The 26,271-nt window shown below is 46.3% G+C and overlaps 2 protein-coding genes across 6 annotated transcripts in view; one reads left to right on the forward strand and one right to left on the reverse strand.

Moving 5' to 3' along the window:
- Cmc2 (C-X9-C motif containing 2) overlaps window positions 1–4,228 on the reverse strand; it is a 25,546-nt gene extending 21,318 nt beyond the window's left edge. The window contains exon 1 of one of the 4 annotated variants that reach the window (XM_038313190.2): window positions 4,130–4,228. In XM_038313190.2, the coding sequence (XP_038169118.1) occupies window positions 4,130–4,180 (51 nt within the window). In that variant the 5' untranslated portion in view covers window positions 4,181–4,228. Of the gene's footprint in view, window positions 1–3,490; window positions 3,863–3,885; window positions 4,008–4,129 lie in introns of those variants that run through there. The other 3 variants (XM_038313191.2, XM_038313189.2, XM_038313188.2) reach the window with 3 other exon arrangements.
- On the forward strand, window positions 3,787–25,202 carry Cenpn (centromere protein N). 2 transcript variants are annotated; one of them, XM_038313186.1, is made up of 11 exons: window positions 3,791–4,344; window positions 9,481–9,661; window positions 12,383–12,428; window positions 13,852–13,911; window positions 14,527–14,603; window positions 16,500–16,676; window positions 17,669–17,770; window positions 19,864–19,927; window positions 20,718–20,830; window positions 24,342–24,468; window positions 24,698–25,202. In XM_038313186.1, exons 2-11 carry the CDS (start codon window positions 9,491–9,493, stop codon window positions 24,778–24,780), a joined length of 1,020 nt encoding a protein of 339 aa, XP_038169114.1. In that variant the 5' UTR covers window positions 3,791–4,344; window positions 9,481–9,490; the 3' UTR covers window positions 24,781–25,202. The 2 variants fall into 2 exon arrangements, with proteins under 2 accessions (XP_038169115.1, XP_038169114.1); XM_038313187.1 differs by lacking the exon at window positions 16,500–16,676 and having other exon boundaries at window positions 3,787–4,344.
- Window positions 25,203–26,271: the final 1,069 nt, after the last annotated feature.

The raw sequence follows: 26,271 nt of genomic DNA on the forward strand, positions 1-26,271 counted from the left end.
TACACGGATTTGTCACCTAGAAATTGATTTGAATGTTTTGTTTCAAAACGTACTTGTCAAAATATTTTTGCACATTCTGATCAAGCAGTCCTCAAATTTGTTCCTTCACTGCTCAAATGCAAATTTAAGATGTTCAGAAACAGCTTTTCTAATTAGCAAAGCAGACACATGGTCTCCAACTTTTGATGGCCCACCTTACAATTTCTCGACTTCAATTCAGGGAAAGACGACACACATTCGGAACCTGTCGTTCTGACCTGAAGCTTTTCATAAGCTAGCAATATACAGACCAATGCTGTCCTGTGTCATGGTGCTGAGCAGTGTGAACCAGTGCTAGCCCCAGAGTTACAGTGCAGAGAAACTGCCCATGCACTAAAGTATACTGGATGGCTACTACCTTTTTGAAGGATTATGTTTTCTGTTTTCACACTCTTTTCATGTCTGGAAAATACATATGCGTGTATGCATAAGTGGTGAGCCCACAAGTGTTATAAATAAATGTACAGCTGACATCGACTGGACTAATCCACGGGCAGTGTATATGTACACATTCCCTTGGGCTAGCCCGTTTTTACAGAGATACGGGAAAACCTGTCTTTTGGATAAGTCACTGTCGATTCTGTAGAAATCCTTTGAAACCATGATATTTCTACCTTCTATAGTATCCTAGCAGGGTATAAAACTGACCCTCCCCCCCTACAAGGGTAACTGGATACCTTCCCCACAGAGTGAAGCCCTAATATGAAAGTATTCACTCAGTCAAATCTTTGTTCTTAGAGCCAAAACCTGCTCCCCACAGACTTTCTGTATTGACAGTACTCACCGAAGAGAAAGGAGGCCGTACAGGCCGTAATGTCTGCTCTAACAGCAGACCCAGAGGGGTATCTACTGGGTCTTCTGCCGACTTAACAGGCTACTAATTAATATTCTGTATTTACCGGAGAAATAAAAATGGGGTCTTCTCATTGCTTAACCTAGATGGCTATTTGAGAGAATAAAATGTTAACTTTGTTTTTTTTTTTTTTTTTTTTTACTCTTGGCAAGAAGAATGCTATTTAACCTAAACCCTAAACACTCAACTTTACCTAACAAATTCCTTGCTTGACACCAGATGGCACCTTTTTAAAAATAAAGAGACTCTAGCACGCGTGAAAGCACGCTAATAACGCAGAGGGCATTATAATAGGTGAGCTCCCTCTATTTTAATGCCATGTTTTTTTTTTTTAGAACAGTGTTTCTCAACCTGTGGGTCACAACCCCATCGTATCAGATACTTACATTAAGACTTATAATGGCAGCAAAGTTACAGCTGGGAAATAGAAAAATCATTTTATGGTTGGGGGTCATCACAACATGAGGAACTGTAGTAAAGGATCACAGCATTAAGGAGGCTAAGAACCACTGCTTTAGGAAGATTTTGCTATTGTGTGGCTGCCTAAAAATGAAATGTACACTACAGTTGCTATTAGCTTAAAATAAGCAAGGGGCTGTGATGGAGGAGGGTCATCTGTCTATGTGTTACTTTCATTGGTTAATAAAGAAACTGCCTTGGCCCTTTAATAGGACAGAAAATTAGGTAGGCAGAGTAGACAGAACAGAATTGTGGGAGAAAGAAAGCAGAGTCAGGCAGACGTCTCAGGCAGTCGTCAAGCCTCTCCTCTCCAAGATGGATGCAGATTAAGATCTCTTTTGGTAAGCCACCACCTTGCGGTACTACACAGATTACTAAATATGGGTTAGTCAAGATGTGAGAGTTAGCCAATAAGAGGCTGAAACTAATGGGCCAAGCAGTGTGTAAAAGAATACAGTTTCCGTGTAATTATTCAGGGTAAAGCTAGCCGGGTGGCAGGAAGCAGCCCGCTGCTCTCACTTGTACAGGGCTGGAGAGACACTCAGTGGGTAATGCCTCTAACCTTTATGTGGAGATGGAGGTAGGCAAGACCCAGGGGGCTGCTCAATGGCCAGTCAACCTAGCCAACGTAGCAGGCTTACACAGGTCAGTGAGAGGCCGGGTATCAAGCCAGTAAGGCAGGGAGTGACACCAGACTTGACTGGACTGAGGTCAGTCCCAACCCTGCAAATACACACATACAAACACACACAAAACAGAATTAACTAAGGGCAGCAAGTTGGCTCAGCGCACGATGACTTGAATTCAGACTTCCGAATTCACATAGTGGAAGGAGAAAACCAACTCCAACAAGCATTCTCTAACCTACATACACACACACACACACACACACACACACACACACCGACATGGTGGTGGGCACAAAATACAAGTTTAAAAGAGAAGTCATGACTCTGAGATTTGAAAAAATAATAAAATAAAACACACAAAAAAAAGGAGAGAAAAGTTATCTTTAGTCTGAAGATTTGTTCTTTAACAAAACTGGAAAATCTACCTTTAATGCTTTTTTAATCTTTTTTTTTAAGACAAGGTGTCAGGTATTCCTTGAACGCCTCACCTCCCCCTCCACACCTCCTGAATGCTAAGACTATTGATGTGTGCTTGCTGCCTGGCCTAGTTTGATGCGACGTTAGGGATCAGCCCAAGGGCTACCCGCACACTAGGCAGCGCACTCTGCCAACTAAGCTACACCCTTGCTCCTTAAAAAGCCTACACGTTTGGCCCATGAGATGGCTCAATAGAAAAAGGCACCGCAAAACCCGAGGACCTGGGATTGGTGCTTGGGACCTACATGGTAGAACAGACTCCTACAGGTTGTCCCCTGACAGCCACACATACACCATGGCACCACTTGCCCCCACACGCACACACTCACGCACACACAAATTGATCACACCTCAACTATCACCCTTACGAAAAATAACAGTCACATTGCCCACTACTTTGAATTCCATCAAACTGCTTCACAAGAAATAGGCCTCCTATGCATCCTTCTGGAACAGTGGGTAAGCATTCTGCCAAGACAAGAGGAATTTTAGAGAAATAATAATCAGTCCTCACACTCATAATTGAACAGAAGCTTGTGAGGGAGTAATCTAGTAAATGTATATAGTGAAATGCCCAATAAATGTTTGCTGAATGTTGAAATTACTACTGAAGGGGCCAAAAAGAGGCTCATTTTGACTTTGTTCAACCAAACCAATACAAAGGGTTAAATGTACAAGACAGAACGGATGTCACAAGCGAATCCCTTTTGCCGATGCAAAGTTGTAGACATTTAAAGTAGGTTTAGTTAGTGACACAGTCTCATGTAGTCCAGCCTGGCTAAGAACTCCCTATGTACCTGAGGATGGCGCTGAATTCCTGACCCTGATCCCTGCCTCCAACTCCCCAGTACTGGGATTAAGGCAGGAGTCACCATACCAAGCTTGTTTTGTGTGTGTGTGTGTGATTTCGCAAAGTTTTAGCAGAGGTTTCTAATATTTCGACTCTACATACATCTATTGGGAAAACACAATCACAATGGTCCTCGAAGCCTATAAAAAGGACACGAAACGTAACTTTCCTTGCCCAGCGTACCGTGGAGATCCTTGTGGATACCTTCATCACCAGCCAGTAAATTGACTTTTCTGTACAAGAACTTTCACGGCAGCTAAAGTTTCGCACACTACCAGATGCCCGTTTCTGCAGGCAGATCCCTAGACGAGCGTCACGCATCTCCAAAAGCGCTGAGACAGGGGACGCGCACTCTATAAGATCGCAAGGCAAGAGCGGCTGCGAGCTGTCACACCCCGTAGAGGGTCACGGCCGCGGCTCACCAACCGAGTGTCCCCAGCCAAGGTCCAAGGACAAGGACGTGGGTGCACCCCAGCCGCCTCAGCATCCCGCCTAGCGGGGCGTGGGAACCCGAAGAGCCGTGTCTTCGCGCCGCAGGCTCCCAGAGGCCCCGAAGCTGAGGCCCGCCCGACACTCACCGCAGCTCGGCCCCCTCGGGAAATATTGAGAGAAAAGTCACGCACTCCGAGCACGCAGCTCCGCCGAGTGGACCGCCCTGCCCCGCCTCTCCGCGCGTGCGCCGCCCGCCGTGCGCCTCCCCGCCTGGATCGAGCCACTGTCCCAGGCTAAGGGGGATGAAGGGCTGGTTCACCACGCTCGGCGTGGGCAGCAGACAACGCGGACTGCAAGGAGGGATTCTAGACAGATGTCACCTTTATTTACCTGATCCTGCCCCTGAGTAGAGCGACTCTGGGGACCTGACGCATTTCCCATCGGGCGTGCCCACTACCGCGTTTCCTCCCCCCCCCCCCACCCCCATACACCGGGAGGAGTGCGGAGGCCTGGCCAGGTGGGCGGGGCCAGAGCAGCCATTGGCGGCTTCGAAAGCGCCGCGGCGGGAAGGGCTGCAGACGCGGCGGGCGATGTGGACAGGCCAGGTAGGCTTCAGCGACGCGCGTTGGGACCCGGAGGGTGGTGAGAGGACTAAGAGAGCCAGCCCCCAGTCCTCTATCGGAGCCCTGTCACGGCGCAGTACCGCCGCGGGACCTTGGCCTGAGACTAGTGGAGCCGGAGCAAGAGGGCGGTGATGCGCGCCCGTGGCGTCACGTCCGCCCGGAGTGGGGCGGGACTTTACGTGCCGCTTGGGGTCTGCGCTGCGACCTACGGCTCTGTCTGCGGGAAGGTGGCTCTGCTTTGAGACATGGGGCTCCATCAGGGCATTGGCTCTCCAGCCCTTGCCTTGCGTCTTTTTCGTCCATGCATCCTGTTGGTTTACTCGTTGTCCTCCCTGCGCGTCCAATGGATTGTTGCTTCAAGAGAGATCTTTTCTGTCGCTTGTTTACTCAACAACTGTCAGAGCACCTACTGTTTTAAAGCGCCAGAAAATAGGAGTTGACACAGTTACAGGGGAAACGTTCATTCAAGGGATTGCTAACTTTGCCGATATTTTACGCCCTTTCTGTCATTTCTTCTAGGAATGACATTCTGCAAGCCACTCAGAATTAAGAATCTTCAGAAGTGCTAAGGAATGTTATATCTCATCTTTTGGGCACCCCACCCTGAATGCCCAGACCTCGCCTGATTTTAGCAGGGTCAAGCCTGGTTAGTACGGGGATAGGAGAAATGCCTGCTTTGTATATACCCTCCCCGTTTACCTTATCAGTGCCCACGAAAGCCCTCCCAGATGTTCTTCATGGATGAAGTGTTGGCTTGATAGTTGACAGACTATGAAACCCAAATCCTTGCCATACGCATTATGCTTAGGGGGAGTATCCATCCTTCGTCCTTCAGGCGTTTGTCAAGTGCACATGAGATGGCTCCTGACTGGACTCCCTGGATGACTTGATTGACAGGCACTGAAATTGTTAGGGTCGGGCTGGTGAGATTGCTCAGAGGTTAAGAGCACTGGCTGCGTGCGCTTCCAGAGCTCCTGAGTTCAATTCCCAGAACCACATGTTGATGCACAACCATCTGTAATGGGATCTGGTGCCCCCTTCTAGCCTGCACGCATGCATGCAGGTGGAACACTATAGATAATAAATTTTTAAAAAGAAAAGAAATTGTTAAGATCAGAGCCTGGGCCTGGATAACCCTAACAAGCTAGGCTCAGTGGCCATCCTCAGTAGGCCAATTAAAAGGACAAGTCACAATGAAAAGCGGAGAAATGAGATTTATCCAGTGTGACCATACTTGGAAGAACAAAGAGGTCTGGTGATCCACCCCCACCAAGTTCATCTCTGGTGTCCAGACTTGAGACAGAAGTTTAAACAGAGAGCAGCAGGTACACACAACTCAGCAGTCCTGGTCACGGGGTGGTCCTGCCCATCTCTGAGCCAATGTGTCCTGGTGGCAGTCTCTCCCGCAGGAGTGACTGACAGGTTGGCAGAAAAGCTCCTCTGCTGGCTCCGGGTGCCAGCCTTTCCTTCTGCCTTGTGTTCCTGAATGAGTTACATTTTCTTGTTATCTGTTGTCTCAAAAGGGACTCTCCTTAGAATGACCTTACTCCTGCCAGGACAGTAACAGGGCTTTTACTGACAAAGTAATGAATAAGACAAACATAGTCCCTGTCTTGAGCACACAAAAAATTATTGTAGCTGTGATAAAATAATAAAGCTGATGGCAGGTGGCTCTGTAAAGACAGTAAGCACTGGAAGGTTGTAAAATAACTTTTTATTGGATGGTTGCGATAAGTTTCCGGGGAGAGACTTGGCTGAGGGCTGAATTACAGCAAGAACCTTCTAGTCAAGGGTTGCTGCAAATACAGTGCCCCGTCCCCAGAAGGATCCTTTAGTCTTACAGGAACTGAGACACAGTGTAGCTGAAGAGGTGGGCCTGGAGAAGTAGCTCAGTCGTAGAGTATGTGCCTCAGGGAAGGCCCAGAATTCTGTCCTCAAATCCACGTGCAGAAATGAAGAAGAAGATGAGGGGGAGGTAGACAGAAGGAAGAAGGCAAGGGCCAGGTCATATGTGGTCTTGTAGGCCATGATGATGGTTTCAGTTTTGACCTTTAAGGAAAAACAGTCTCATAACTGAACAGTACAGCAAATGATACTCCATTTTCACAACCTTAATTCAACTATTTTTTCATCCTAAAACATGCTTTGGTTTTCAGTGCCTTTTTAAAATACGGTCAACTGGGCCTGGGGATGTAACTCATGGGAATGTAACTCAGTTGGTAGAGTGCTTCCCTAGTGTGCAGTAAGCCCTGGATTCATCTCCCAAACCACATGAAACCTGACTGTAGCTCACGCCTGTAATACCAGCGCCTGGGAGATGGAGGCAGGAAGATCAGAAGTTCAAAGCTACCCTGTGATTCATGAGACTGTCTCAAAAGGCAAAAATAAGGAGCTAGAAAGTCGCCCCTTGCTGCTCTTGCAGAGGTCCTGAGTGAGTTCCCAGCAGCCATGTGAAGGGCTCACGGCCGCCTGGAACTCCAGCTCCAGGGGTCATGACACCTTGTCTAGATGGGGGTGCCAGCATAACTAGTTCACACGGTCACACGTTCATATAGAAGATAAAGTACAGTCAGTTGCCTATGGTTTAGCCAGCAGTCAGTAAGTTCAATGCAGTGTTCAAGAAGTTCTTATAACATTAGATGTCAGTCACAGCCAGGACTCTCGTGGAGAATAGTCCTCCATTTATCCTTAGGAATCCTAGGGTTGTGGGGAAGCGATGAACATGACAGACCTGCCTTTCATCTTAAGCATGGATACCCAAGTCTGTGTTCCTCGCTACAAGACACGCTCTTTAAGGAAATTGAAGTTTACAGAGACTTTGTTTAGTCTTTGCTTTCAAATCCTGTTTGCTCGCTGGGCATGGTGGCACAGGTCTTCAATCCCAGACTTGAGGCAGGTGGGCCTCAGAACTCGAGGCCAGCCTGGTCTACAGAGTGAGTTCCAGGACAGCCAGAGCAACATGGTGAGACCCTGTCTCGGAAAAAAAAAATAGAATAAAAGAAAAAAAAATGTGCTTGCTTGCATTTTACCTCCTGCGTCAGTTTTCCAGTTTAGGTAACAGTAGCCTTAGCTATGCCCTTTAAAGGCTCCGAAGAAGTAATAGAAGGCTCAGGATCTCTCTTCCCTGCCCACAGCTTTAATGCTCCCGAGGGTCCCTGTTGTTGAGGGAGTTATCCCATGTGTGGGGCTCAAGGCTAGGAGTGCACCGGAAGACTATTTACCTGCAAACACAGCAGGACAGTAAGGTACAACTGGCAATGCACCGAAGCATGAAAACAAGACGCTATATAGAGTTGTCCACACTTACTTCTAGTTTCACATTGTATAGGGAATCTGCTGCTGACTAAGTAGTCCATGGAAAATTCAAGAAATAAGTTCTTTGGGTTTTTGGGTTTTTTTTTGTCTTTTGTTTGGTTTTGGTTTTTTGTGGTGGTTTCTCTGTTTAGCCTTGGCTGTCCTGGAACTTGCTTTATAGACCAGGCTGGCCCCAAACTCATAGAGATCCACCTGCCTCTGCCTCCAGAGTGCTGGGATTAAAGGCGTGCGCCACCACCACCCAGCAACATTTTTATTTTTGGAGACAGTACGTCACTAGATAGCTCGAGGCAGCCTCCTGTCTTTGTCCTTAAGAATGCTAAGTTTAAGCCGGGCGGTGGTGGCGCACGCCTTTAATCCCAGCACTCGGGAGGCAGAGGCAGGCGGATCTCTGTGAGTTCGAGGCCAGCCTGGTCTACAAGAGCTAGTTCCAGGACAGGCTCTAGAAACTACAGGGAAACCCTGTCTCGAAAAACCAAAAAAAAAAAAAAAAAAAAAAAAAAAAAAAAAAAAAAAAAAAAAAAAAAAGAATGCTAAGTTTATAGACCTGTTTCCCAATGACTGGATTCATACACCCCACCCACCCTGTGAGTGTGTGGGGGGTGGGTGTGCAAGTGAGTGATAGCTTGTATATAATTGTGCTTGTGTGTGTGCTCTAAGGGTAGACATTCAGTATCCTCCTTAGTCACTTTCCACCTTATTTTTCGAGACAGTCTCACTTAACCTTCAGCTCACAATTCTGCTAGACTGCCTGGCCAGCAAGCCTCCTACCTCCAGCCTCTGCCCTGCCCCCTGGCACCAGGATTTCTCCAAGGGCACAAGGGATCCAACTCACTGATCGCATCATCTCCCCAGCTCTCTTTAAAAAAAAAAATCCTTGTGGAAACTAATCTGACTTCCCATGAGTGCCTTAATCCCTTCCGAGGGTTGTACCTCAGTGGCCTACCTAATCATCTTCCACTAGGCTTCTAAAAGATCCACTACTTCTCAGTACCATTAAATTGGTATTTAGCCCAAACTTTTGCATACAAACTGTGTCTAAATCATAACAGCACTTTTTTTTTTAAGTTCTAAAGCATCCTGGCTATAGTGACTCACAGTTCTAATCACTGCTCTTAGGAGATTGAGACAGGAGGATTGCCACCACTTTGAGGCCAGACTTGGCTATATAGTAGATTCCAGGCTAGCCTGGGCTACAGAGTAAGGCTCTCTCTCTCTGGTGGGGGGAGGAGGCGATGTGGATTTTGGGATGTGGCTATAGCACAGTTGGTAGGGTATGGCCTGGCATGCAGGAAGCCTTAGGTTTGACCGTCACCGGCTAGAACCCAGCAGTGACTCACTGCATAATCCCACATTTGGGAAGTAGAGGCAGAAGGATCAAAAGCTGAAGGTCAGGCAGCAGAAGTGGCTTAGCAGTTAAGAGCACTTGCTGTTCTGGACGACCCATGTTAGGTGGCTCATAACCAGCTATCACTCCAGTTCCAGGGAATCTGGCACCTCTGGCCTCCTCAGACACCCATATCCATGTGCGGAGATACATACGGGCACTCAAGGAGACAAATGTATTATATAGTTTTTTAATGATTCAAGGTCATCCTCAGCCACATGCTGAGTGTAAGCCCAGCCTAGGCTACATGAGACCATATGTCAATGCAGCTTGAAGAGTAAATTCTGCATTCTCAAGCAATGCAGACTGCTGAGAAAAGGTAAACCTAACAAACCCTGGGTTAAGTAGGATACTAAGCAATGTACACTGAGGTTTCTGAACTTGGTTAATACATGACTGTGTTCCTCTTGTATCAGGGCCAGAAAGATGGATGAGAATATTGCTGAGTTTCTCCGGAGGAGCATCTTGAAAATCCCCTTGCATGAGATAAAGACCATCCTAAAAACCTGGGACTTTCTGTCTGATGACCAACTGGAGACCATAAACTTGCGGCAGAGAAAGGAATCTCTGGCCCAGGAAATAATTCTGCTCTGTGAGGTAACAGTGTTGAAAAATATCAGCCAGAGAAATTAATCAATAGAATACAGTTAGACCAATATGTACATATGATTAATGGATCTTCTTAAGCAATGGTACAAAAAACAATTCTGGGAAGAAAGAACATTCTTTCCAAGTTTTTTTATTTTTTTTGGTTTTTCGAGACAGGGTTTCTCTGCAGCTTTTTTAGAGCCTGTCCTGGAACTAGCTCTTGTAGACCAGGCTGGCCTCGAACTCACAGAGATCCGCCTGCCTCTGCCTCCCAAGTGCTGGGATTAAAGGCGTGCGCCACCACCGCCCGGCCTCTTGTTTTGTTTTGTTTATTTCAAGACAGGTTTTTTTTCTGTGTAACAGGTCTGACTGTCCTGGAACTCTTCTATGGAAACCAGGCTGGCCTCAAACTAACAAAAGTCTACCTACCTCTGCCTCTGCCTCCTGAGTGCTGGAATTAAAGGCATGTGCCTGACTGGAACAATCTTTCCAACAGCCTGGCTAAAACAACTGGATGCTCATATGCAAAAACACCTCTGCTGGTCGAGGTGCTGCATCTGTTTAGTCCCAGAACTATGAAAGCCCAGGCAGGGATGTCCAGGGTTCAGGTGAAGCCTAGGCTGCATAGTGAATGCAAGGGCAGCTGCATAGAAAGAAAAAAGACAAGTTCAGTCCATCCCTCTACTGTGAAAAGAAAAGAAGACTCAAATAGATCCAAGTTCCAAATGTAATACTTAAAACCATAAAGTATGTAGAAGAGAGACAGACAGACCGACAAAAATCTTTGTGTCATTGGACTAGGCAAAGGTTTCTTAGAGCATCGAAAAGGTGGTTCATAAAAGAAAAAAGAGTAGAATTAATCTAACCTAGTAGAATTAATCAATTTTTTTTCTTTGAAAAGGGGTATTAAAAAAAAGCCACAGACTGATGGAAACTATTCCCAAACCCTGGCCTGTAAAGGACCTGCAGCTGAAATATGTTAGAAAGTCTCAAGAGTCAGTAATAAGAAAAAAATCTTAGCTTAGTGGATAAGAACCCCAGCTGCTTTTCCAGAATACCTGATTCCATTCCCGGCACCAGCGCAGCAGCTCACAGCCATCTGTAACTCCAGTTCCAGGAGATCTTATGCCCTTTTCTAGCCTCTAGGGTACCAGGCACACACATGGTACACAGACATACACATTAAAAATATTTTTCAACACATAAAAGATTTGGTTAGACACTTTCCCAGAGAAAACATACAGATGGAATAAGCATATGAAGAAGTGTTCAGAATCCCTAGTCATCAGATAAATGCAAATAAAAGTTATAAAATATGATCATTAGGATGGCTAGGATTGGCAACACTGATTATACCTATTTGGAATAGATGGGTTTTTTTTTTTTCTCTTTCTGGTTCTGGACATTGGACCCAGGGCCTTGTGCATGCTAAGCAAAGGCTGTCTGCTGAGCTGTTTGTACCTTAAGCCCAGCATTTATTTTGTGTTTTAGAGCTGGGGATTGAAGACAGGTCTCATACATGCTGAGTAAGTGCTCTACCCCAAGCTACATTTCCCAGCCCTTGATAGTTTGTCTTAAAAGTCTAAACATTTGCCACCATAGATTGAGCCATTCCACTGCCAGGTATTTGCTCAAGAGAAATGAAAACACATGCATATCCACAAAAAGACACATATATTAGCACAGTGTTTATCAAAGCTAAAGCCTTGAAACAACCCAAGTCCATCCACAGGTAAGGAACAAATTGTGTCATATTCCCATAACAGAAAACCACTAGCAATAAGAAAGAATTGAACTATAGATGCAAAAATATGGCTAAGTGTCAAAATAAGTACGCTGAGTAAAGGAAGCCAGATCAGAAAAGAATCCAGCCTTATGTTCACATTCATATAAAGCTAGGAAATACAAATGTTGTGACAGAAGGAGGATCTGTAGCTGCTCAGCCAAGGTTGGGAGGAAGAGAAGTGGGGACAGAAGAGGACAGGAGTGAGAGGCAGGGGGAGACTGGGCGTGGAGGTTGGGCGTGTCCAGCACATTGACCCAACAGTGGCTTCATAAGTATGTTTATGGCCACATCTGAAATATTTAAGTGTGTTGTCTCACTTGTGATGGTGACAAAACGCCCTGACAGAAGCAATGTCAGCAGGAAAGTGTTTGTTGAGGTCACATTCCTGGGGTTCAGTCCAGAGCCCAGTGTGCAGGAAGTATGGCCAGGCTCCAGAACCTCATGGCGCCACTCCACTGGGGCTCCACCCTTCCCCCACACAGCGCCACCTGCTGGAGACCAGATGCTCACTATGTGCGCCTGTGGGGACATTTCACATGCAAACCACAGCTTGCATGCAGTTTAGTGTATGCTCAAGAGTGGATGTTCTGTTTTGAGACAGAGCCTCACTCTGTAGTCCTGATCAGCCTCAAATTCATTGCAGTTCTTCTGCTTTTGCATTCCAAGTACTGGGATCACAGCTGTGAGCCCCCATATCTAGCTTTTTAATGTTTCAGAAATCTAAAAGTTAAGTGATAAATGTGGAGTGAGTTTCAGGAGAATGTGGACTGATGCAAAAGTTGAAGGTGTGACTGGTTAATAGGAGAGTGTAGACTGGAGATAGATTATCAAAACAGTACTTCAGGCATGCGAATCGAATGTTCTCGCCAGCCCTATAATAGGCTTGAGAGGACTAGCAGCAGACCAGGTGTCTCATTTCCTGACCAGTTCACCCTTTCTTTCAGGGGAAGAATGCAAGTCTTGATGACATGGCCCTCTTAGACATCGTGTGTAAGTTGGGGGATTTGTCTTTACACATTGGAATTTTGTTTCATCAGAAGGAATGTCTTATATTACTGCAGATTCTAGAGAGGTGGCTCAGCAATTAAAAGCACTGGCTGCTCTTGGAGAGGACCTGAATACACACATAGTGACTCAGAACCATCTGGAGCTCTAGTTGTATGGATCTGATGCCCTCTTCTGGCCTCTGCAGGACACTGCATGCACATAGTACATACACACATGCAGGCAAACACCCATACACATAAAAATGAATCTATAGTTGAGAGGCCTGGTACCAGATCCCTGCTGTCTCACTGGTGGGTACAGTGTCCCCTGCTGAATTGTGACTCCTCTCTGACCCTCAGATGCCACCTAAGTCAGTGGACATGGAGTGGGCAGTCCCTGCTTTTCAGGACTGTGGGAAGTCAGGACCTTTAGAGATAGGAACTGGCTCACTGTGAGCACAAAGTGTCCTTTGTTGGACTTGACTTTGTTGCACATTTGAGCGTGTGCCCCAGAGAAGCTGTCATGCATGCAGCCTTGCTGTATTCCACATGCATGCATGGAGTGCTTTACGCAGGCAGGCTTAGCCTGGGCTACAGCACTGACCAAGGCCCTCATCTTCACAATGCCATGGAGAGAACCAGGGGCAGCTTGGGTGTAATCAGAGTAAGCCATTGAGTAGTTGCTGCTGAGGAAAGGGTGGGCTGGGTTGGGGAATGCGGTGGTTAAGGACCCGGAAAAGAGGCCTCAGGCCTCACGACCAGCCGACCTTCCATAACCCTGTTGTCAGAGTCGCTCCATCCTGTGGGTGTGTGCTGTGTTTTGTGTGACAAAGGTATATAAAAATGACAAATGGGGGGTGAAGAGATGGCTCAGCTATTAAAACACCTGGTATTCTTCCAGAAGACCAAGGCTTGATTCCCAGCTCCCACATGGCACCTTCCAACCGTCTGTAGCTCCAGTCCAACTGCCCTCTTCTAGCCTACATAGATAGATATAAATTCAGGCAAAACCTCCATATACAGAACATACATGTGCCCATTTAAAATCTAAATTAAAACAACCAAAGACTTGCCAAAAAAAATGATAAACACCAAAACTGAACTGGATTATCTATGTTGAATTGAGTAATTAGCATTTGTTTGTCTGCAGTCAATTTCCTCCATTTAAATTTTATGGTTTGGGTTTTTTAAGTTTGCACTTTAATTTCAAAGCTATGTCACCCTGTTCATGGGTCGCTATTACTTTACAATATTAACAATATGTACTTGTGGGAGGATGGGAAGGAGAACCACAGAAAAACACACTGTGTTCAAAACTATCAGTGTCATCTAATGCATCAGCATGGTTAAAAACATGAATGTGGGTTTATCGGCACACGCCGCAGGTCCTAATATCTAGCACTAAGGTGTGAGCCCTTCTCTCTCAGACGCTCAAGTTCACCGGCACAAGAAGCTCTGGGACGTCTTTGAGATGACCAAAGAACCAGGTAATGTTTTCCACTTTACACAAAATCTTCGAATTTGGTGTTTTGGCAATTTAAAAATGAGGAGCAAATGTGATCTTTTCGTTGGAGAGTTTTGTTTTGTTGTTTTCTGACTCATTGTGTCCCTGTGTAGCATAGGCTAGTCTAGAACTCTCTATTATATAGACAAAGCTGGTCTTGAACTCACTATGTAGCCTAGTCTGGCCTTAAATTTACTGCATAGATAAAGCTGGTCTTGAACTTGTGGTAGTTTTCCTGCCTTTCCCTCCAAAGTAGTAGTTCTCAACCTGTGGATCGAGACCCCTTTGTGGGGACCCTTTTCCAGGGGTTGCCTAGACCATTGAAGACATAGGTATTTACATTATGATTCATAACAGTAGCAAAATTACAGTTATAAGGGTTGCAGCATCAGGGACGCTAAGAACCACTGTTCCAGAGTGGTGTGGTGACGGCGATATGCTTCCACACCCAGCCTCGCAGTCTGCGATTTGACTATTGCTCGTTTATGTCCCCTGGCGCTCGGGCATGTGTGGTGTGGCCATTACTGTTCTGGGATGCACAGGATGAAGATAGTGTGGCTCCCTTAACCTCTTTGTCTTTCTCCCTGCACTTTGACAGGTGAAGATGTCGACCTTTTTGACATGAAACAGTTCCAAGATTCCTTTAAGAAAATTCTTCAGAGAGCATTAAAAAATGTAAGAAAATAATCCTCTTGGATTTCTACAAAATTAAGTTTAGTGCTATCGAGGGAGGGAGGGGGAATAATATGTCATTACCTCAACAAACTGAACTATTACAAAACCTTCCCTCTCTTACCTGCCCATCCCACCCAGTGCTCTCTCTATAGGAGCAGTACTGCCCACGGGAACTCTGCCATGGTAGAAGCTTCCTCTGTTGACAATGTCCAGCACATAGCTGGTTGCCACATGAGGACTTGATACGTGGCTGTTGTGACTGAGCGAATGAATCTTTAAACTTACTAAATGAATTCCCATTACATGCTCCACATGTGGCTAGTTGCTCAGCTGTTGGCTACCAGTCACTTTGGCTTTTGCAATGGGAAGTGAAGGCATCCAGAGCAAGACCCTCTTCTGTTCCAGCCAGTAAGGGCCACTGAGTTCTCTACCTCCCACCAGGGGATGAGACACCATTCTGCAAACCTACGGCCCAGACAGGGAGAGGCAGCCGAGTGCTGAGTGGCAGAGTTTGCTCTGAGCCAGCAGACAGCATAAGCACCTGCTTTTCCTAGAGTAAGATCCCAGAGTGAAGGAACAGCAAGCCAGCTGGTCCTCTCTTCAGGTTCTCCTTTCCTGGGTCAGGGCCCAGAGGGAAAGTGGACTGGAGCTTGCTGATGGCCTAGCAGTGGCTATTAAAGTCCAGAGCAAGTCATAGCTGCAAGTTTAGAAAGATCGATGGCTGGCTGTGACATGGATACCATGCAGAACCCCCATGGGCTGCCACATTCCTAAGTGGCTCTAGCTGCTGGGATGTGTGTGGAAGAATTATCAGGGTCAGTGTACTCTGAGCTTGTTGCCACATAGAAATCCTGCTGTGAATTTCAGGGGGACACTAAGTGTGCTAGCCAGCAATACTAAAAAGGCTTCATAGAAAAACACCTTTTCCCCTTTTGTTTGTTTTGTTTTTGAGATAGAATCTCACTATGTAGCCCTAGCTAGATAGAACTCACTCAGATCTGCCTGTCTCTGCCTCCCAAGGCTGGCAATAAAGGTTTGCCCAGCCAGATAGATCATTTTTTAATTTTTTTAAAACTTTGTTTTAAGCTGGGCAGTGGTGGTGCACGTCTTTAATCCCAGCACTCAGGGAGGCAGAGGCAGGAGAATCTCTGTGAGTTTGAGGCCAACCCGATTTATAAAGCGAGTTCCAGAACATCCAGAGATACACAGAGAAACCCTGTCTCAAAAAAAAAAAAAAACAACAAAACCTTTGTTTTATTACTGTAGTGTTAGTATTTGTTGGCATGTATGTCTGTGCTTTGAGTGCATGTATGGTGTCTGCAGAAGTCAGAAGAGGGCATCACGTCCCCTAGAACTGTAGTTATAGATGGTGGTAAACTACCCAGCTGATGCTAGGAACCAAGCCGTGATCTTCTGCCAGAGAGCAAGTGCTTAACCTATGCGCCATCTCTCCAGCCCGATTATAAGTTTTTTCAAGGAATTTTTTTTCTCAAAAAATACTTTGCAAGTTTTAAGTATATCTTTATAAAATGATCATAAGATGTTTTCACAAAGAGTCCCAGACACTGTTATAAAGAGTAGGACGAGCCAGTGTGATGGGGCCGCTGGCATTACTCGCTGCCGACCCCACCTGATGACCTGAGCTGGACCCCTGGAACGCGTGCGTGGTGGAAGGGAGACAACTGATGCCTGCGAGTTGTCCTCTGACCTCCACATGTGCTGTGGCAAGTATGCGCCCTCACACTAACTTAGAAATAAATAGAATTTTTAAGTAGAAAAAAGGCTGTCAGGCGTCCGCATGCATGAAAAATTAAAGTAACATTGCTTGTGTCTCGGGTATCTATATTGGTGCCACGGTGAGATCTAATCAGAAAGCTTAAATCTTTTCTTTATAAGGTTGCAGTCAACTTCAGAGTCGACCAGAAGAACGCTGTGTGGATTCGGGTTGCCTGGGGAACACAACATTCACAACCAAACCAGTACAAACCCACTTTTGTGGTGTACTATCCCCAGACTCCATATGCCTTCATTTCTACCTGCCCCCTGAAGAGCACTGTACCCCTTCTCCATCAGGTAGGGAGCAGATTCCAGCAGCTGGAGTACTCGGTGCTCTTCTCTCAAAGGCCCACATAAGTATAAACGCTGATAAGATTTAGTGTAAAGTAACTTAGTTCCCGTTCTTCTAAGGTAAGACTCTTACCTACAGTGGAAATGTGACAGAAAACAATAGCTTGGTCTAGTCTTTTTTTTTTAATGTAAAAGTAATGCATGCTTAATATGAAAACAAATGTAAGCAGTTCAGAAGTCTCTAAAGGGGAGTCTCAAAACCCCACCCCTTCTTCCTGCTCTACTCACCCCAAGTACTCACCATGCTGGGGAGCAGGCAGCACGCATGGACTGGAAGTGGAGAGAGCTTCATTCCTGATCCAAAGGCAAAGGGGGTGAGGGGGAGACTGGGACATGGGCTTTTAAAACCGCAAGCCCACCCTAGGGACACACTTCCTACATCTACTGCACTGAGGCCACACCTTCCGATCCTTTCACACATTTTCCTGGCTGGTCTAAGCATTCAGATATATGAGCCTGTGGGAGCCTTTCTTATTCAAACCACACTTTGGTATTACAGGTATCCTAGCTTCTTTCCCAAAGTTGGCCTATTCATTGCTACGCCCCCTGTTAGCACAGAGCTAATAGAGTTCTCCCAGAGCTCGAGCTCAAGCTTGGGTGCAGGTGAGCAGCGCTGTAGTTGGCTGCCTGCTTCCCACACACATATCTACCAAAGTACCACACACTGCACTGTCAGCAGCAGCCTCAGGGTCCCAGAGAGCGAGAAGCAGGCGACAGGATTAAATTTCTTAAATTCCTTCTCACTGGTGAGGGGTGGGGGAGCCATTGTTTTGAGCCGGGCTCACCCCTGCCACAGCCTCCCCAGGGCTGGGATCCCAGGTGTGCACTGAGCTTCTGCACAGTGCGCTTTCCATTCTCAGCTGGAGCGCCTGCATTTCAGTTAGCAAGACGTGCAGACCCAGGTGCAGCCCTAACAGTCTTGCTCCTTTCCCTCCAAGGCCCTGAAGGTTGCAAGCAAACACCATCATATGGTGCACCTGAATCTGAGAAGCCGGCACCTGGACTCGCTCAAGGCTATCGTTTTTAGAGAGTATAATCAGGTGAGCCAGTCAGCAACTCTTAAAGTCGAGTGTTCCTTGACTGTTCTGCACACTGAGCAGGTGGAGCCAGCACTCCCAGCCCGGCCTGGAGTAGATGAAGCTTTCCCTCACTTCACTTTGCTCACGCTTGTTTTAATCTTTCACAATTTCATACATATATAATGTACTGTGATCATATTGTCCCCCATCATCCTCTTATGCCCTTCCCCATCCCCCCGAACCTCTTCTTCCCAACAAGTCCCCTTCCTACTGTCATGGGGCTAGTAGCGGTTCTTTTGAGCCCACTGCATTTAATTAGGGCTGCTTGCATGAGTATGGATGTGGTGTTATTTCCTAGAGCAAGAGCACCCACATTGGCTACATCACTGAGCGTGGCTACACCACTGAGCAACTCAACTTCTTTCCCCCAACAACCATCAACTGCCTAGAGCTCCTCTGAAAGGGGTGGGGTCTCCTGAGCCCTCCCCTGTCCAGGATAAAAGGATGAAATGGTTGGATGTGGTGTTTCCATTTCCTGACAAGGACAGGTCTACCCTTGTGGTCTTAAGTTTTCTTCTGTACATGGCAAGTGTTTGTGCATGTTCATATCCTTTAGGTGAATGGGCTTTCTTAAGAAGGTTATGCTGTGTGTTATGTCCTAGGGGGAGAGAAAGGATGGCTGTCTGCAAGTCATTCTTTAAGGGGAATGCTGTAAAACTGGGAAATGGACCTTGGCGGCCTTGGCGGGTGAGAGCCAGAGGCCTCACAGCGGGCAGGAGACAAATACACCATGCAGACAGAGCTTGAGCGTGGAGTTTATTGAGAGAAGGGTAGAGGTGGGGCAGAGAACTGCTTGCCTGCTCAAAAGAGAGCAGGAATGGGCAGAACTTGTCTCTTAAAGGGACCTTTTGCACCTGCCTACAGACTACGAAGTGACTATGTAGCAGCCTTAGAACCTGGGCTGGCCAGGGTACTGCCTGGGTGCATCCTGCCAGGTGGTGGGACAAGCCAGCTTAATGCCTGAATCCTAAGAGAGGAAGGGTAGAAAATTGAAGGTGCTTTTGCCTCAGGGTATTGCTAGCCACTTTAGATAGGAACCTCTAACTGTGAGCCAAAATAAGTGTTTCTTCCCTTTAAAAAAAAAAGTAATTTTTATTTGTTGTTGGGGTTTTAAGATGGGATCTCACATACCCCAGGCTGACCATAAACTCTTTACTTAGCTGGGGCCTCTACCTCCCAAGTGCTGGGATTGCAAGCCTGAGCTACCACGTTGACCTCCTAGGAATTTAGATGATGGCTTTCTCCCTCCCTATCCCTTCTTTGTCAGCCCTCTACCCTCCTGCCAAATAGACATCAACTGCTGTCCATCCACAGCATTATTGAGAGGGTTCACACTGTTAGCCACCAAACTGGAGAAACGGTCACTCCCTCGAGGCAGTTGCAATAGAAGGGATGCGGGAAATGTGGGCTCATGGTGGCACAGTTATCTTTCCTAAAAGGGCCCTGAGAGGTTTTTCATGGTCTGACGACAGTGCTGACGCCAAGATGTCAGGGTTGTCTTCCATTCCTCTGGCTCTTGTGCCACCCCAGCACCTTGAGTGATTTTCTTTCATACAGTGCTGAGGATGAACCCAAGACCTCACATACGCTTAGGCAGGTTTCTCTACCACTGAACTGCGTCCTCGGCACAGACGCACTGTTCCGTCAGTTCCTAAAGCAACCTTGCAGCACGGCTTACCGTTCTAAGAACTGTGTTCAGTTTAGCCAGCCTGTGGCAGAACCATTGTTTCTTTCTACTAAGTAAGAATATACAATATAAGACCTCTTTTTTAAAAAAAAAATAATAATAAGATTTTCCAGGCAGTGGTGGTAACACCTTTAATTCCAGAGCACTTGGGAGGCAGAGGCAGGCAGATCTCTTGAGTTCAAGGCCAGCCTGGTCTACAAAGCAAGTTCCAGGACAGGCTCCAAAGCTACAGAGAAACCCGGTCTCAAAAAACAAAAACAAACAAACAAAAAACCACACACACAAAAAAAATAATGATTTAACACTTTACATCTTAGAACCATTGATATCTATGTATCCCAACATGTTCTCTTTTTCTCTCTCCTAGACCTTTGACAGCCACAACACCACAGTGCCTCTGCAGAAAGGAAGCTTTGGACTAGACGTGAATTGTATGTGAGCTTTGAAACAGCTGGGGTCGGGAAGGGCACCTTTGCCTTTCAGGTGGCTGCTCCACGCTAAAGCAGTTGTGCTAGGACCACATTGCAGATCTGGGTCATACTACAGAAAAACCAAGACTTAAGAGTTTGGGGGCAGAAAGCCACGCTAGCACAGGTGTTCTTCAGAGTTCATAGATGGCTAGCAGTCATTGAGAGTACCTTTCATGCCCAGCAGCTGACACACACAGTGTTTACATACGATTGTCATGTCAGTGTTGACAGCCGGCCTGTGAAGAGACACTCTCCACTGGGAAACTGGGTCACAAAGCTAGGTCTGTCCGAGGTGGAGCCCATGGTTTCATGCTCTTAGTGAGCTGCATATGCCGGGTCTAGAATAACATGGTGGTGTCATGGCTACTCACTCAGACCCCGAGTCTCTCCCTAGAAAACCGAAGCTCAAGTTAACAGTAGAAGAAAACAGAACCCAAGTTTGGAAGAGAGCACAGACTCCAGAGGCATAAGACCTGCTGTGGGTCCCATGTTTAGTAAAGATAGAAACGTATTCATGTTAACTACACAGAAAGTGTATTAGAACCTAGATAGTGTCGTGGTACTATAGATATTTCTTACTTCCTTTTGTCAGCCTGTGATTTCCAGCTGTTCTGTGGGATGACTATTTCAATAAAAAGAAGGGACAGGAAGCATATCTGAGCTACAAAAATCGTCTGCAAGTTTAGGATGGGAAGAAGTATGGGGTGAGGTATATTCCTAATGGTATCTCAATCCGAACTCTCATTCACAGTGGATTCAGACATCATTCTTGAAAACACAGAAGAAAAAGAAAGAATCCAAAGAGTCACCCAGGAGACGTTTGGAACCTATTCCCAGCCACAGCTGGAATTTGCACAGTATAAGGTAGGATAGCGCAGTGAACAGCACTTGCAAGTTAGTGCCTTTTTTTTTTTTTTTTTTTTTTTGAGGTACAGAAATCTTAGCTGGAAAACGTGTCCAAAACCTACTCCTTTTTCATTTATCAGCTTTATGTAACAAATATGTAAGTTACATAGATCTTTTTATTATATTTGTAAGTTCTCTGTTAGCAAAGGACACATCCTGAAATTTTGAATTTGTTTTTGTCTTTGCAGTAACTCAGCTGTATATTGCTACGGGGGGCGGGGAGGGAGGCGCTACATGGGGGGAGAGCCTGTGCACACCTAGAACAGTATTTGGCATATAGTAAATGCTCGTAACTACTTGAATGGATGAGCTGGTATGGTGGCACACACCTGTAGTTCCAGCACTCAGAAGGCTTAAATTCAAGGCGAGCCTGGGCAAGTTGGTAGCAAGTTGGTAGCAAACTTGCCTGAGTGACTCAGAAGCACAAAAACAAGAGAGAAAACACATTTACTATGTAGCCCCACTGACATCAGATGGAGAAAATCAGCAGTACAAAATACTGTAAATTAAACTTGTTTCTAAGGGGTGCTGCTGCCCATCATGTGACCAAATAGGAATACAGGAGTCAAGCTCATGGCCACCGTTAGAAGAACTTCAGTATATGACATAGTCATCCTAGCATGAGCCCATGCTCCTACTCTTAATACTTTCCTTCCCCAGCCCCAATAAAATAGTTTCCTATGAGTCTTCTTACAGCTGCAGGACACGCTAAAGATCTGCCATTGATCTGCTCACTTAGGCCCAAAGGCATTTTGGTTTGACTTGTTTTTAAAGGAAGATGGCATTTTTCATGATGTTTTGAGAAGTTTTATGTTTGTTAATGTGTGCGCACACACAGCTTTGCTCACTTGTTATGGAGGCCAAAGGTTAGTGTTATTCTTTGAGAATAACCTTTGAGGGTCTGTCACGGAGCCTCAAGCTTCTTTTCAGCTGGACTGACTGCAGGAAGCCCCAGCTTCCTCCCGTCTCTTCCTTCCTCTCAAGTGTTGGGGTTACACATACATGGCTGGGTGCTAGGGACCCACACTCAGGTCCTAATCCTCAAGCAACAAGCACTTTACCCACAAGCACTTTACCCATCTCTCCAGTCTGCTTGATTGTTTTTTCAGACGAGGTATTGTAGCCTAGGACAGCCTCAAATTCCCATGTAGCCAAGGCTGGCTTTGAACTTCTGGCCCCCCTGCTTCCTCCCTGTCACAGGTGTGGCCACCACACTTAGCTGAGGCCCTTTAAAGAGCTCCTAATATGGAATGGTAGCTCTAAGGGTGTGGTCTCTGAACTGGTAGAACCAGTCACGCAGGAATGGGAAGGGAGCACAGATCTTAGCTCCACCCTTTTCCTCCTGAGTCAGGGCGAGGTTGTGTCCACTGTCTGTTTCTGCATACTGGCTGCTCTGGGCTATACACTAAAGCTGGAGAGCCACTGACTCAGGAGATAGTTTGCTTGTTCAACCTCTTAGGGTGGTTGTGTTTTGATAGTCTAAGTGTGTCCTCACACCTGATTTTCTCCAACCTCAGGAAATGGCCAGAATATTATACTGAATGCCACCTGTCCACTTTAACTAGCCAATGGCCACATTTTGCCATGTCCTTTTTCTTTCTCTTTATTCTAAGTGTAGATTAAAGAAAAACTGAATTCACTGCAGACAGTAAGTATCCCATAAATATTTCAGCATAGTGCCTCAAAGTTTTAAGAATCACTAACACCAGGCGGTGGCGCACATCTTTAATCCCAGCACTCAGGAGGCAGAGACAGAGGGATCTGTGAGTTCGAGGCCAGACTGGGTCTATAGAGAGAGTTCGAGGACAGGCTCCAAAGGTAGAGCTACCCTGTCTAATATTTTTGTTGTTAAATGTGGGCGTATAGGAGGCACAGGCAGAAGGATCACTCGAAGTTCAAAGCAGCTGGTCTACCCCAAGTTCCAGGCCAGTCAGACCACAGTGAGGCACTGTTTCCAAAAAGAAAGGAAAAGGCTAGGGTCACATACTATGATCCTTAGGTATTTGATGACGTGGAAGAACATTTGTGTTTAGGGCTGTGGCTACAGCTCAGGAGTCGAGTGCTGGTGCCATCGCTGTTCTGTTGCTATGAAGAGACATCGTGACCAAGGAGACTCTTACAAAAGAAAAGCATTTAACTGGAGGCTTGCTTATAGTTTCAGAAGTTTAATCCATCATCCTCATAGCCAGGAACATAGTGGCATGTAGGTAGGTGCTGAAGCCATAGCTGAGAGCTACAACCTGATCTGTAAGAAAATAGAAAGACTCTGGGCTTGGCATGAACTTTTGAAACCCCAGAGCCTACCCCCAGTGACACACTTTTTCAACAAGGCCATTCCGCTTAGCCCTTCTAATCCTTTCAAATAGTGCCACTCCCTAGTGACTAAGCTTTCAAATATTTGAGCCTCTGGGGGCCATTCTTACTCAAACCATCACAAGTGTTTACACACATTAGGCCCAGCACCTGAGAAATTAACAGTGAGCAATCAAACATTCGCTGCAATCTGCATTCTCAGGAGACCGGGGTTAAAACCTGGTCCACATAGTACAATCCTGTCTCGCAACAAAATAAATAAAATGATGTACGGCAATGGACCTCTTAGATACATACTCAAGTATTTCCAGGTCAAATACTATGTTGTTTGAGATTTGCTCCAGTCTAGGGGCAAGAGATGAATCCACCGTTGATAACTGGTTCAGCTGGATGGTGTGCATGAGGAGCTCACAGTGTGCTCCTTCTGCGTGATGTGGTTAGCTGGGAAGGGCTCTTGGGGGCAGTTGGCAGTTGAGATGGTATCTGGCTTCAAACTTGGAATCCATGACTCAGCTTCCTGGAGGTAGGGTTATAAGCTTATGTGCTACTACATCCAGCGTTTAGATATGCCCTCAGTCTTCCATAGTAAAAATCCAAGACTTTTTTTCTATGCGTATAAGTGTTTTGCCTGAATGTGTGTAATATACCACATGTGTGCCCATGGCCTGTGGAAGCCAGAGGCTGTGTAGAATCCACTGGAACTGGAGCTGTGGACAGATGGTTGTAAGACACCATATGGGTATTAGGAACCTAACCCAGGTCTTCTGCAATAGCAACAAGGGCCCTTAACCACCGAGCCATCTCTCCAGCCCTGAGATTTATTGTTTTTATGTTGGATGCAAAATGTAATAGGCACGTGAGGGCAGCACAGACTCTTGTCTTCTCCTGCAGATCAGTTGCTATCCTGAGGGCGGTGCTGGCACTCAGCCTCACCTGTGGGTCCATACCGTGCTGAGGGCGGTGCTGGCACTCTCTGTTGGATGTATTTTCTATACCAGATGCTTTCATTCTTTGTAGTTAGCAAGTTAAACGAGCTCTGCCTGTATTAATCCGTGTGTTTTTTGAAGGCAGGAATTAATGGAATACATAAACTATTATCTCTCACCGTCCTAGCTGCTCCCAGTACTGACCATCATTTATAAACTTTCTTTGACAGCTGGAGACCAGATTCAAGAGTGACATGAGTGGCGGCATCTTGGCTGACAGGAAAGAACCCCTCCGGTGCCTTATAAAGTTCTCAAGCCCACACCTTTTGGAAGCATTGAAATCCTTAGCACCCGCCGGTGAGTGGTCAGCGTGTCCTACCAGCCAGACAGCTGCTTTTGATTCTCAGTAGAAGACTAGCTAGTTACCTCTGAGTGTTCTGCCTCTCCAGTCTGCTGCCCACCAAGCCCTGTTTTGCTTCTGTGCTTAGTTAGTAGGTAGTAGAAGATGTCCGAGATTTGCTCTGGTTTGGGCCATTTTTAAGCTGATTGTCCCCAGGATCATCTGATGTTTTTTTCTTTTTTTCAGGTATAGCAGATGCACCGCTTTCTCCACTGCTCACCTGTATACCAAGCAAGAAAATGAATTATTTTAAAATTAGAGATAAATGAGATACATGTGGCTTTGCTCGTATTGCACATGGAATCCCCGTTGTAGCCGGCTGGCTTTGTATAGACTCTTGTGCTTTAGAAATCAGTCCTTGGCATTGGAAAGTCAGTGCTTTTAATGTAACTATTGGGACTAAATATGTCCTCCCTATGTGCTCTTGCACTCTTGCTCCTCTGACCTACTAATTACAGCAGCTGTGGGCATTTGAGAAGCGATACCTCTGGCTGCTCAGCAGGTCTTGGGCCAGCTGCGTAAAGGTATAAAAGGCCTTAGCTCGGGGCAAAATAAAGGTTGCTGTTCTTCCACCTGAAAAGAAGCCTCTGCCTCTCAAACCCGGCTCAAATCCAGCTGTAGGTCATCTTTTAAATTAGTGATTGATGGAGGAGGGCCCAGTCCATTGTGGGTGGTGCCATCCCTGGGCTGGTGGTCCTGGGTTCTGTAAGAAAGCAGGCTGAGCAAGCCAGTAAGCACCACCCTCCTTGGCCTCTGCATCAGCTCCTGCCTCCAGTTTTTTGCCCCTGTTTGAATTCCTGTCCTGACTTCCTTCAAAGATGAACTACGATGTGGAAGTGTCAGCCAAATAAACCCTGTCCTCCCCAGCTTGCCTTTTGGTCATGGTGTTCCACCACAGGAATAGGAGCCCTGACTTAGACAGGCTCAGATGCTACACCCTCTATACATACCTTTTTTTTTTCCTTTATAAAGATTTTAGGAACTGGCCATTCAGTGGTGGTGCACACCAGCAACTGGGAGGCAGAGAACTGTGAGTTCAGGCCAACCAGGATTGTTACACAGAGAAACCTTATGAGGGGGGAGGGCATTAGGATTTTATTTTATGTATATGTATTTTGCTTGCATCTGTTTATGTATACCACATTCATGCCTGGTGCCCTCAGAGATAAGGAGAGAGCACTGGATCCCCTGGAACTGGAGGCATGGATGGTTGTAAGCTACCATGTTGGCACTGGGAATCAAACCTGTCCTTTGTAAGGACAATAAGGGCTCTCTACCACTGAACCATCCCTCCATCACCACTCCCTTTGACCATTGTGATCAGCCATATACTAAGAAGGCATTCTGCCCACAAGGTGTCTGAATGGCCAAATGGGAACGCAGAAGTCCTTAAGCTTTCTGGGGTCTCATGGAGACCTTTGAACTCCCTGGTGTATTCCACGACTTCCTAGCTCTCCCTGGTATGGCAGGATGAAGACTGGAATTTGAACAAGACCCAGCAGAGTCATTTTCTGCCTCTAGTAGGGCCATAGGCTGCGTCCTGTGGACCAGACCTCCCAGAGTGAGGCTCCTTAAAATTCTCACACCTACTAGTTGCTTGGTGGCCATCTGCAAACGCTTGGGAACAGATACTGCAGTCAATGCAAAAGCAAAGACCTTCAGAGTCAGAAGAACCGACTCAGCATAGTCCCTGTCTTTGTTACTTTCCTATTGCAACAAAACACCACGTGACCAAAGCGACTTGTAAAAGAGCATTGGCC

The sequence above is a fragment of the Arvicola amphibius genome, chromosome 15 (assembly GCF_903992535.2).
Source record: "Arvicola amphibius chromosome 15, mArvAmp1.2, whole genome shotgun sequence".
Classification (NCBI taxonomy): domain Eukaryota; kingdom Metazoa; phylum Chordata; class Mammalia; order Rodentia; family Cricetidae; genus Arvicola; species Arvicola amphibius.